General features: G+C 50.4%; 1 protein-coding gene across 1 annotated transcript in view; it reads left to right on the forward strand.

The window, feature by feature from the left end:
- Positions 1 to 12,751, forward strand: part of GTSE1 (G2 and S-phase expressed 1) — a 39,272-nt gene that overhangs the window by 12,810 nt on the left and 13,711 nt on the right. The window contains exons 3-7 of the mRNA XM_008964776.4: positions 577 to 634; positions 746 to 1,370; positions 4,674 to 4,838; positions 6,420 to 6,543; positions 8,577 to 8,957. Coding sequence (XP_008963024.3) covers positions 577 to 634; positions 746 to 1,370; positions 4,674 to 4,838; positions 6,420 to 6,543; positions 8,577 to 8,957 — 1,353 coding nt within the window. The remainder of the gene's footprint in view (positions 1 to 576; positions 635 to 745; positions 1,371 to 4,673; positions 4,839 to 6,419; positions 6,544 to 8,576; positions 8,958 to 12,751) is intronic.

Consider the following 12,751-nt stretch of genomic DNA (forward strand, 5'->3'; position numbering starts at 1 on the left):
TTACTGCAACTTCCGCCTCCTGGGTTCAAGCGATTCTCCTGCCTCAGCCTCCGAGTAGCTGGGACTACAGGTGTGCGCTACCATGCCTAGCCAATTTTTGTATTTTTAGTAGAGACGGGGTTTCACCATGTTGGCTAGGCTGGTCTTGATCTCTTGACCTCGTGATCTGCCCGCCTAGATGTCCCAAAGTGCTGGAGTTACAGGCATAAGCCACCGCCCCCAGCCAGCTGATGCAATTAAAAAAAAAAAAAAAACTGGCCAGGCATGGTGGCTCACGCCTGTAACTCCAACACTTTGGGAGGCCACGCCAGGAGGATCACTTGAGGCCAGGAGTTCGATACCAGCCTGGTCAACATAGCGAGACTTCGTCACCAGAAAAAATTTAAAAATTTTTTTATAAAGGAAAAAATATAACTTAGAGCCCCCTATGAAAAACTAAATTAGCATCATGACAGGATACACTTTGGGGAGTGAAATTTCACAGTACCTTTATTTAATTCCAAGCTATAGAGCCTGGTAATATTTTTCTCTTTATCTGCTGTGGCACTAAAATAACAGTGGATTTTTTCCCTCTAGACATTCTTCTTTTGGCCGATGAAAAATTTGACTTCGATCTTTCATTGTCTTCTTCAAGGTAAACAAATGAGTTTTCTTCCCTTGCCGTGGGCATAACCACATTCAGTAAAGTCTTTCCTTTAAATGCCAGTGTTATGAGTTATTAATCATTCTTTTTTTAAAAAAATAGTGCAAATGAAGATGATGAAGTCTTCTTCGGACCCGTTGGACATAAAGAAAGATGTATTGCTGCCAGCTTGGAATTAAATAATGCGGTTCCCGAACAGCCTCCGTTGCCCGCATCTGAGAGTCCCTTTGCCTGGAGCCCTCTGGCCGGGGAGAAGTTCGTGGAGGTGTACAAAGAAGCTCACTTACTGGCTTTACACATTGAGAGCAGCAGCCGGAACCAGGCAGCCCAAGCTGCCAAGCCTGAAGACCCTCGGAGCCAGGGCGTGGAAAGATTCATACAGGAGTCAAAATTAAAAATAAACCTCTTTGAGAAAGAAAAGGAAATGAAGAAAAGCCCCACGTCTCTTAAAAGGGAGACATACTACCTGTCAGACAGCCCCTTGCTGGGGCCCCCTGTGGGTGAGCCTCGGCTCTTGGCCTCCTCCCCGGCCCTGCCCAGCTCTGGTACCCAGGCCAGCCTCGCCCGGGCGCCGGGGCCTCCGCACTCTGCTCATGCTTTGCCCAGGGAATCATGCACTGCTCATGCTCCAAGTCAGGCAGCGACTCAGAGGAAGCCCGGGACCAAATTGCTGCTGCCTCGAGCGGCCTCTGTTAGAGGAAGAAGCATCCCTGGGGCTGCGGAGAAGGTAAATGCCACAGCAGAGCACCGGCCTGGGGAGCCCCCACTCCTTGCCCCTCAGCCCTCTCACAGAAGCCACATGGGGAAAGCCCTGGAGGTGGCGAGGCTCTGAGGCCTACAAAACACAGGAATGCGGAGTCCAGGAAAAGCAGTTGCCAATAGGGAGCTGATGTGGGGGTGGCTTGGATAAGTTGGGTTGACCTAATACTTCCTCCTAAATTCTGTCTGAAGTTGTTCCTTTTGTTTTGTTACAATGCTGGATATACCACACAGTAGGGATTTCATTTGCTTTAACAAGCAACCTCTTCCAAAAACTCCCCTCCCCTGCAATAGCTGCTAGTCAGCCTCCTTGACCGTGCCTCAGTTTACACTGCATTCCTCCTGGGCAATGAGTGAGGTGAGCTTTCCTGGGAGGTGGCAGTTGACAGGGGTGCCTTTGGGTGCAGTCTGCCTACTCTGGGACACTGAGGGTCCTGGAGGTCTGGGGGAAAGGTGGGTGTGAGCACAGGACTTGCTGCCAGGGCTGCCCGATCTGGCTTTTGCTCGGGAGAGGCCGCAGAGAGGAAGATGGGGCGGGTGGGAGCCCCGGGGCCCACTTGCAGCCCATTCCCAGCTCTGCCCCCTCCCCTGGGCAGCACGTACAGAGGAATGACCCTGGGTGGGGCTGATAGGAGGTGCAGGCAAATGCAGAATGCTCAGCAAGGGCCCAGAAATTCCTTTACCCCCACCAAGCCCATCTCCTGAGCCACGTGACTCCCTGTGGTGAGAGCCAAGGATGGAAGGCAGCCGAGGTGCAGCCGCCACGCCACACACTGCCCTTGACAAGGAGGTATGCCCAGCACTGCCACCCCCAACAGCTGGGGCCTGTCCCTTGGTCCTGCAAACTCCTTTATTTGGAGCCCGTCTGGGATGTAGATTCCTACCGTGATGTTTCTAGAATGAGTAGGATGGGTCTTGCTGTGTGGAGCACACGTGGACTCGGGACAGGGATTGTGCATGTAGCACGCGTGGACTCGGGGAGAGAGCTGGTGTGATTTGGGCTGCTCCAGACCCATCGAAGTATCTCTTTTGATCTCCTGGTCCTGGGTGGTGAGCTGGGGTCCAGAGAGCTTGTTCCCAGTGGACAGGGCACTGTCCACACAGCTGAGATGCACTCATGCACACGTGGGAGCCCCACCATGTCCTGCATGTTTCTCTGGGAGAAGTCACTTCTAGAGTGGCTCATGGCACATGCTCACTCCTGTGAGGAGTCGTTAGCAATGGGTGGACCACTTGAGTGTAACACCTCCTTACAAGTGTGCTTGCCAGACAACTGCTAGGATGCCTAAAGGAAGAAGAAAAAGAAAATAACAGGTGTTATTTTGAGGATGAGGATGTTGTGGAGGATGAGGAGAAGGCTGAGGATGTGGAGAAGCTGGAAGCTCACGCACTTCTGGTGGGACCGTGAAATGGGGCAGCTGTTGTGGAAACAGTTTGGCAGCTCCTCAAAAAACTAAATGTAGAGGGTCCCATGGGACCCAGCAATTCCACTCCTTAGTACACAGACCTGAGAGAATTGAAACCATATCCACAGAAAAATCCACATGCAGATGTTCAAAGCAGCATTATTCATAACAGCCAAAAAAGTAGGAGCAACCCAGGCGTCCAGCAAATGATGAGTGGGTAACGAAAATGCAGTCTATCCAAACAATGGTTTATTTTTGGCAATAAAAAGAAACACTGCTGGGCGTGGTAGCTCACACCTGTGATCACAGCACTTTGGGAAGCCAAGGTGGGCGAATCACCTGAGGTCAGGAGTTTGAGCCCAGCCCGGCCAACATGGTGAAACCCCGTCTCTACAAAAAAATACAAAAATTAGCCGAGTATGGTGGTGCACACCTGTAATCCCAGCTACTTGGGAGGCTGAGGCAGGAGAATCGCCTGAACCCAGGAGGTGGAGGTTGCAGTCAGCCAAGATGGCGCCACTGCACTTCAGCCTGGGAGACAGAGCGAGACTCCGTCTCAAATAAAAAAAAAGAGAGAAACAGTACTGATACATGCTTAACACAGACGACCCTTGAAAACATTTTGCTCAGTGAGAGAGGCCATAACAAAAGGTCCCATGTCGTATGCTTCCATTTATATGAAATGACTATGACAGGCCAATGACAGAGGCGTGGTTGAGTGCTTCCCTAGGTGGGGCTGGGGAGGATGAGGGAATGGGGAGAACCACTAATGGGTACAGGTTGTTTTGTTTTGTTTTGTTTTGTTTTGTTTTGTTTTCTGAGACAGAGTTTTGCTCTTGTTGCCAAGGCAGGAGTGCAATGGTGCAATCTCGACTCACTGCATCCTCTGCCTCTCGGGTTCAAGCAGTCCTCCTGTGTCAGCCTCCCGAGTAGCTGGGATTACAGGTGCCCGCCACCACGCCCGGCTAATTTTTGTATTTATAGTAGAGACAGCGTTTCATCATATTAGTCAGGCTGGTCTCAAACTCCTGACCTCAGGTGATCTGCCCGCCTCGGCCTCACAAAGTGCTGGGATTACAGGCATGAGCCACTGCGCCCGGCCGAGTACAGGTTCTTTTTTGGGACACCACTATATTTTAAGATTAGCTTGCGCTGGTTGTACAACATAACAGATCTACTAAAAACCACTGAAGTATACTGTTTAAAATAGTGAATTTTATGTTATGAGAAGTATCTCAGTTTTTAGAAATGCTATAAAGGGAAAAAGTTACTGCAGCGTCTTTACCACTCTGAGCTTCTATTGCTGTTACCTTATTAACTCTCCTGTTATAAGGGGGCTATTTATGTAAGTATAAATTAGTTCCATGAATGCCCTTGTCCCTAAATATGTCAAGAACTTATGTTTTGACTCTGCTGGCCAAAGAAAATGGCTTTCAGTACTAGACCAAGAAGATTTATTGCAATTGAGCAGCTTCTCTGGTAGAGATGATCATTTAATGGATGAGTCCTTTCTGTACAGCATTTTAAAATTTGTGTAACTAGACCAGCTTTCTCATTATCATTCTTAAATAAGGATCCTGACTGGGGAATGGCTTTAGAGAACCTCTCTCCTATTAATGATCTGTGTAGGTATCATTTGATGCTGTTTTTAATGAGGAAGCGAAATCCATCATCACTTTTGTCCATAGTGATTTGGTGGAGGATGTGAACTGCTTGCCCTGTTCCCTTCAATCTAGCTGATGAATGGAGGAGCATGTGTAGCACTGGGGAAGATGGGGCCTGGGCTCGCTCTGAATGGAAGCCTGAGTATCTCTGTACATTGTTAAGCGCTAGACAGTTCTCACAGTTCAAATTAAAATTTTCAGCCCAAGAAAGAGATTCCAGCTAGTCCTTCCAGGACAAAAATCCCAGCTGAGAAGGAATCCCACCGGGATGTTCTCCCTGACAAACCTGCCCCGGGTGCTGTCAATGTGCCGGCCGCCGGAAGCCACTTGGGCCAGGGCAAGCGGGCGATCCCTGTTCCAAACAAGGTGAGTTGGCTGCTGGGGCCCAAACTTGTGGTTGCTGGGAATGAGGTGGCAGCTGTGTGTACAAGTGCTTTGGATTAAAATCCCAGCATTTTGGGAGGCCAAGGTGGGAGGATCACTTGAGCCCGGGAGTTCAAGACCAACCTGAGCAACATGCTGAAACCCATCTCTACAAAAAATACAAAAATTAGCTGGGCATGGTGGTGGGCAATGGCAGTCCCAGCTACTCGGGAGGCGGAGGTGGGATGATTGCTTGAGCCCAGGAGGTCGAGGCTGCAGTGAGTCATAATCACGCCACTGCACTCCAGGTTGGGTAACAGAACGAGACCCTGTCTCAAAAAAAAAAAAAAAGAAAAAGAGGTGGAAAAGTTGAAAATACACCCACAAGAGGCAGCCTGCAAAATACGTGCAAAGAATACTGGCTTCGCAGTGTGCACTGATGGCTAGCCTCTGCCCTGGGAGCTGTGTGGGTTGGGAAAAGTCAGCGTCTCGGAGCCCCAGTTTGTAGGTGGGGATATTCCGTTTCCCTCATGTAGAGTTCTTGAACAGATGACATGAGATGTTGATGTTTTGAAAACAGCAGCTGGGTGCAGTGGCTCACACATGTAATCTCAGCACTTTGGGAGGCTGAGGCGGGAGGATCACTTGAGCCCAGGAGTTTGAGACCAGCCTGGGCAACATAGTGAGGCCCCCATCTCCATTAAAAAATAAAAATCAGCCAGGCATGGTGGTGCATGCTTGTGGTCCCAGCTATTTGGGAGGTTGAGGTGGGAGGATTGCTTGAGCCCAGGAGGTCAAGGCTGCAGTGAGCTGTGATCATGCCACTGCATTCCATTCCAGCCTGGGCAACAGAGTGAGACCCTGTCTAAAAAAAAAAAGGAAAAGAAAGAAAGAAAATTGCGGTTCCTCACAGGCATGGAGACTACCAGCCACATCTTTGCCACTTATTTTCTGGCATTGGCGGTAAACCAAGCTGTGTGTACTGGCAGTTCTTGTTAGAACTGCCCAAAGCTGGGCCCTGCAGCTGCTGACTCATGGGGTCTGGGTTGGGGCCCCAAATCTGCATTTCTGCTAGCTCCCTAATGTGGTCCTCATGCAGGGGTTTGAAGACTACACTTTGAGAAGTGCTGCTTGACTTTTTTCTTCTTTAAATTCAAGATGATAATTATTAGATTATTTTAAAATAGTAAAAACACCAACTTTTTTTGTTGTTGTTGTTGTTGAGACGGAGTCTCACTCTGTCGCCCAGGCTGTAGTGCAATGGCACGAGCTCAGCTCACTACAACCTCCACCTCCCGGGTTCAAGCAGTTCTCCTACCTCAGCCTCCCGAGTAGCTGGGACTCCAGGTGCCTGCCATCATGCCCAGCTAGTTTTTATATTTTTAGTAGAGACAGGGTTTCACCATATTGGCCAGGCTGGTCTCAACTCCTGACCTTGTGATCCTCCGGCCTCAGCCTCCCAAAGTGCTGGGATTACAGGCGTGAGCCACCGTGCCCAGCCAAAAACCCCTTACTTTTGCAGACACAAGTAATAGGTAAATAATGAGATCTTTGCTGATTCTGTTTTTTCACATTTTGCCCCAGTTGGGGCTGAAGAAGACCCTGTTGAAAGCACCCGGCTCTACCAGCAATCTCGCAAGGAAGTCCTCCTTGGGGCCTGTTTGGAGCGGGGCATCCAGTGCGTGCACATCCCCAGCAGCGGGCAAAGGTGAGGCAGCCGGCATCATGCTTGGACCCACATCTGGCCAGGTGAGGCCTGGAGTGCTGCTCAGGCCTTGGAGACTGTTTCTACAGAACCACTTAGGCTTGGCAGGACGTCCCGGAGGGCGTGCTGTGTGCGGTGGACCAGGCTGTGGACTGAGTTGCTGTACCTGCCCTCAGTGCCTCTGTCCCATGAGGAGGGCACACTCAGATGGGTGGCTTCAGTCTACGGGGTACACATGGCCAGAAAGCGTGTATGATACCCCGTGCCTGAGAACATGGAAGGACCCTGGAATCACCCTCATGTCCATGTCATGAGACACCAGTTTTAAAATAGGACTATTCCAGATAATTTAGGGCATATGGCCCCCATAACTCCTGGGTGCCTGTTTAAATCCATGCTCCCACACCTGCTTGAGGTCAAGCCACATTTCAACCTTGCCAAGCCACAGCTGCCATCTAGTGGTAAGGGAAAGCCTTCGCCTTTCTGCTCTTCAGAGCGAAATCCTCTTCGAGGTGCATTGGCCATGTGGCGTCTCGGGGTCGTTCAGGGCAGCATGGTGTGGATTGTGTTCACAAAATGTAAAAAGTGGGCCGGGCGCAGGGGCTCACGCCTGTGATCCCAGCACTTTGGCAGGCCAAGATGGGTGGATCGCTTGAGCCCTGGAGTTTGAGACCAGCCTGGCCAACGTGGTGAAACCCTGTCTCTACTAAAAACACAAAAACTAGCCGGGCATGGTGGCGGGTGCCTGTAGTCCCAGCTACTCGGGAGACTGGGCCACGAGAATCGCTTGAACACGGGAGGCAGAGGTTACCGTGAGCCGAGATTGCATCACTGCACTCCGTCTCAAAAAAAAAAAAAAAAAAAAAAATGATAAGTGTGAACTCTCTAATCAGATTGATCTGATCTGGAATTCTGACTCTGCCATTCTGTGATTAAGAGAGGTTTGTGTCCTTATCTTTATAGACTGAGGTGATGACCTCCTGAGCTCAAGCAATCCTCCCACCTCAGCCTCCTGAGTAGCTGGGACTACAGGCACATGCCACCACACCCAGCTAATTTTTGTGGGGTTTTTTTTTTTTTGAGATGGAGTCTCACTCTATTGCCAGGTTGGAGTGCAGTGGCGCAATCTTGGCTCACTGCAACCTCTGCCTCCCGGGTTCAAGTGATTCTCCTGCCTCAGCCTCCCAAGTAGCTGGGACTACAGGCACCTGCCACCACGCCCGGCTAATTTTTGTATTTTTAGTAGTGACGGGGTTTCACCATGTTGGCCAGGATGGTCTCGATCTCTTGACCTCATGATCCGCCTGCCTCGGCCTCCCAAAGTGCTAGGATTACAGGCACGAGCCACTGCGCCTGGCCCACATTTTTGTGTTTTTTGTAGAGAGGATGGTCTCACTATATTAGCCAGGCTGGTCTCGAACTCCCGGCCTCAAGTGATCTCCTGCCTTGGCCTCCCAAAGTGTTTGGATTACAGGCGTGAGCCACCACTCCTGGGCCTAAAGTTTTTCTTTAAGAATCCTTTACCAGATCGTCTGCGTATATTGGTAGCTCAGTATTTATTACCCTAGTTTATCTGGTCTTCTATTTTAAATAGTGCTTATGGTTAATATGACCCAGCCTCCTTGTAATTTTAAAGGAATCAACCAGTAACAATTGCGTCTTTTTTCCTTGTTCCCTGCCCACCTCTGTGACCAGACAGGTGAGACATGTGACTAGACTATCCCCTTCCATCTGCTCAACTAATGTAGATTTCTCCTGCCAACATAATCAACGAAGATAGGAGAGCTTGAATTTATGCATGCTTATGTACATGTTAGTAATTATTTTGAGAATAAGTACCTTAGAATACACTCAGCTAAGCTAAAAGCTGCCTGAGCCACCCTGTGTTTGATGATGTTGCCTGAAGGGCTTATAGAATATTGTTAACGTGTCTTATGTTTAAGGTAGATATGCTAAAGACAGCATAACTTCTGTGTGTTTGTTAAATAGCTTCATAATTTTATAATAATGTGATTTTTGTGTGTATACCCTTCTAGCTAAATCAAGTGAATTTGCAAGTATTCCTGCAAATAGCTCCCGGCCTCTGTCAAACATCAGCAAGTCAGGCAGAATGGGACCCGCCATGCTGCGGTCAGCTCTGCCTGCAGGCCCTGTGGGGGCACCCTCCTGGCAAGCCAAGCGGGTCGATGTTTCTGAGCTGGCAGCGGAGCAGCTCACGGCACCCCCCTCAGCATCCCCCACCCAACCCCAGACTCCGGAAGGTGGCGGCCAGTGGCTGAACTCCAGTTGCACTTGGTCAGAATCTTCTCAATTGAATAAGACTAGAAGTATCAGACGGCGAGATTCCTGTCTAAATTCCAAGACAAAGGTTATGCCTACTCCTACAAATCAATTTAAAATTCCTAAGTTTTCTATTGGTGAGTAATAGATACATTTTAATGTGTCTTTAAAAAATACTGAAGAAATTGCATTTAAAGTTTTAAACAATTATTGATGGCAGTGATGGTGTTTTTAGTTCTTTCCTCCGACAGTGCTTTCAGGTGTGACCCGCTGTCTTCTCGCCCACGTTGTTTTGGGGGGTCAGTGGAGGCTCCCCGAATGTCTTACGTTCGTTCCTGTGTGTGTGACACCCCGGTGCTCGTAGGCTGCTTATAAGGTTTTCTCTTTAGTGTTACTGTCGGCGATTTGATTATTATGTGCTTTGAGGTGGCTTTCTTTGCCTTTATCCCGCTGAGGGTTTCTTAAGCTTCTTTGATCTGTGGGTTGGTTTTTTTCAGCAAATTTGGAAAACGTTGGCCATTATTTCTTCAGCTATCTTTTCCTCTTTCCACTTTATTTCCTAGGACTCTAATCACATCTATTTCAGGCCTCTTGACGTTGTCTCACAGGACACCGAAGCTCTGTTCTTTTTTTTATTTCAGCCTTTTTTCTTTTTCTTATCTTTTTTCTTTTCTTTCTTTTTTTTTTTTTTTTTTGTTTTTTGTTTTTTGAGACGGAGTCTCGCTCTGTCACCCAGGGTGGAATGCAGTGGCGCGATCTCGGCTCACCGTAACCTCCACCTACCGAGTTCAAGCAATTCTCCTGCCTCAGCCTCCCGAGTAGCTGGGATTACAGGTGCCCACCACCACACCCGGCTAATTTTTTTTTTGTATTTTTGGTAGAGATGGGGTTTCGCCATGTTGGCCAGGCTGGTCTCCAACTCCTGACCTCAAGTGACCCACCCATCTCAGCCTCTCAAACTGCTGGGATTACAGGCGTGAGCCACCGTGCCCGGCCCAGCCTTTTTCCTTGAGCTACGGTTTGGGTAGTTTCTGTTGTCAGATATCATTTCTTCTGCAGTGCCTAATAGCTGTGAAGCCCATCCAGTTAACTTCGTTTCTAACATAATAGTTTCCCCTTATTTCTTCTCATGGTACTTGGGTTTTCTTTTACATCCTCGTGAGCAAATTGATAATGGTTTTAGGGTCTACGATTCTTCTCATACCATCTTCCCCATCATTTTGGGGTCTGTTTCGACTGACTAATTTTGTTTCCGGGTTTTGGCCTCATTTTTTTCACAAGTTTTTCTTGGTTGTTGGATATTGTCAGGTGTACACTTTTGAATGTCTGGTTTTTGTTGTCTTTCTCTGAGGAGTTGGGTTGGGCTTGGCAGGCAGTTAAGGTGCAGATCATCCTTCCGAGGCTTTTTATGCTTTGAAGTGGTGGGTCTAGCATAGCCTTTCTGCCTCCTGCCACCGGCGTCCTTCCCAAGGCCTCTGCTGCACACCCGTGTGTCCCGCAAGGCCCGCGAGACCCCTGCACTCCTGCTGCTGCAAGATGACGCCTTCTCGGCCCTGTGAGCTCCGCTCGTTGCTCCCTGGTAAGACGGCGGTTTCTCGGCCCTGTGAGCTCCGCTCGTTGCTCCCTGGTAGTTGCTCTTCTCTTGACCTTGAGGACTCCTGCCCTGCACCTGTGCACTGCCTGGTGCTCAGCCAGAGACTCGAGATTCCCCTTGGGTTCCTAGAGCTCGTTCTGTCGGAGTAGCCCCCTCCTCTCTAGTTTCTGGCCCTCAGATTGCAGCCACCTCAGCCTCCTGAGCTCCAGCCACTGCCTTCTCCAGTCAGTGAGGCCACTGGCCCCAGCAGGTGTCTGGCCATTAGTGGGTGGGTGTTTGTAAAGTTTTCATGAATTATTTGAACAATTGTGTGCGATGCAGAAAGTTCTCAGAGCTGACTTAAGGTGAGAGGAGCGTCCTGGCCTCCTCTGTCAGGCAGATCTGCCCTCTGGGTGCTTGAGGATTTTAAGTTCTGGCAGTGCCGGCCAGCACAGGCAGCCTGCAACTCCCAGAAACTGCATTCTGAGTCCTGCTATAGGAACAAGCTGTTCTGCTGAGTGTCTTCTCTGTGTTGGAATGCTTTGGGGGACAAGGGACATCATGATAAGACAGACCTACTCTCACTGAATTTCTGTTTAATAGGAAAAGATACGAAATGTTATCAGATGAGCAGGCCTGCAGATCCTAGCACAACAAAGCGACTAAGGGAAGATGGTGTCCTGGAGCTGGCGTGTTTGGGGAGGAATTTGCATCGGGTGGTTCTTTGGCAAAGATGGTCAGGAGGTGACACGGGACTGAGATCTGAATCAGGAGACTGAGGCAGCCGGTAGGAAAGTGCAAGGGGGAGCACTCCAGGCAGAGGCAATGGCGAGTGCAGAGGTCCTGGGGCAGGAAGGCGCGGGGCGCGCTCTGGGAGCAGCACGGGGGCCGGAGGGTGGGAGTGCAGCCGCTGCGGTTGGGATTCCGCGTAGACGTGCGACAGCTGGTCAGTACTCCTTGGTGTCAGGGACCCAGGCTTCCTCCATCCTGTGTTGCCGTGATGAGCTTCTCATCCTCGTGGTCTAGTGTGGCTGCACTGGCTCTGGCCCTCGTACCTCCTGGCAGGAAGCCTTCTTCTAGGTGAAGAAGAGCAAATCCCCACCTTTCAAGGACCCTCACTGCAAGTTGTCCCTGTGACTCCGTTTGTGTCCCATTGATCACGACGCTTCCCTGCACAGGATGCTAGGACACGTTGTCTTTATTCTGCACACAGCTGAAATTTCTTACTGAGAAGAAGAGGAAAGTAGCTGTTGAACAAAAACTAGCAACCTCAGCCAGTCAGTGACCGAGGGGCAGGGTAAGAAGAGATGAAGACGGAGGGGCAGCCCGAGGCCGGCTCCCAGAGCGCCGCATGACCAGAGCGGACCAGAGCATCAGTACAGGAGGACGTGCATACGAGAGATCAGAGCAGAGCGACTTGATCTTCAGAAGGTCCCTCCACAGAGGGAAGAGCAGAGTCTCTGGGCCGAAGAGTGGTGGGGAGGGTAATGCGGACCTGGCCCTCACTGTGTTGGGGAGGAAGCTAGTGCTGGGGAAGGAGGCTGGAGCGCTGCAGTCTGCCTGACGTTCTGGTAGCTTAGGGCTCATGTGGCAGTGCAGAGAGGGACTCGAGTGTCCCTGAGGTTCTGGCGGAACCTGGGTGCTGCCGCTCATGTGACAGGAGGGCTGGAAGAGGCAGCGGGCAGAGTCCACGGCCCCATTTTGGAAGTAGTGAGGGTGAGAGGCCACTTAGGCTGCAGCTGAGGGGTGGAGCAGGCTGAGAGCTCAGAGGAGAAGCCACAGCTGGAGACCTCAGTGTAGGTTTCAACAGCAGAGAGCTGAGTTTGTAGAGATGGGAGCTGTGAGCTGGGCACGGTGGCTCACGCCTGTAATCCTAGCACTTTGGGAGGCCGAGGTGAGCAGATCACCTGAGGTCAGGAGTTCGAGACCAGCCTGGTCAACATGGTGAAACCCTGTCTCTACTAAAAATACAAAAATTAGCCAGGAATGGTGGCGCATGCCTGTAATCCCAGCTACTTGGGAAGCTGAGGCAGGAGAATCACTTGAGCCAGGAGGCAGAGGTTGTAGTAAGCCGAGATGGTGTCACTGCACTCCAGCCTGGGCGACAGAACGAGACTGTCTCAAAAAAAAGAAAAGAAATGCGAGCTGTGACCGGGTGGGTTCTGCAGGGACACCCTACGGCCCAGGTCACGTGGAGGTGTGTTCAGTAGTGTTTGCTTCCCTTCTGCCTGAATGCCTGGAGCCAGGACATGCGTCTGCCATGTCTCTCCTGACCACGTTGGCACAAGTGTCGGCTGGTCTCCTGGCTGTCGGGCTGCTTGATGCCACAGGACTTCTGCTAATCCCAAATTCCCTGTT

Source organism: Pan paniscus, chromosome 23 (genome assembly GCF_029289425.2).
Source record: "Pan paniscus chromosome 23, NHGRI_mPanPan1-v2.0_pri, whole genome shotgun sequence".
Taxonomy (NCBI): Eukaryota; Metazoa; Chordata; class Mammalia; order Primates; family Hominidae; genus Pan; species Pan paniscus.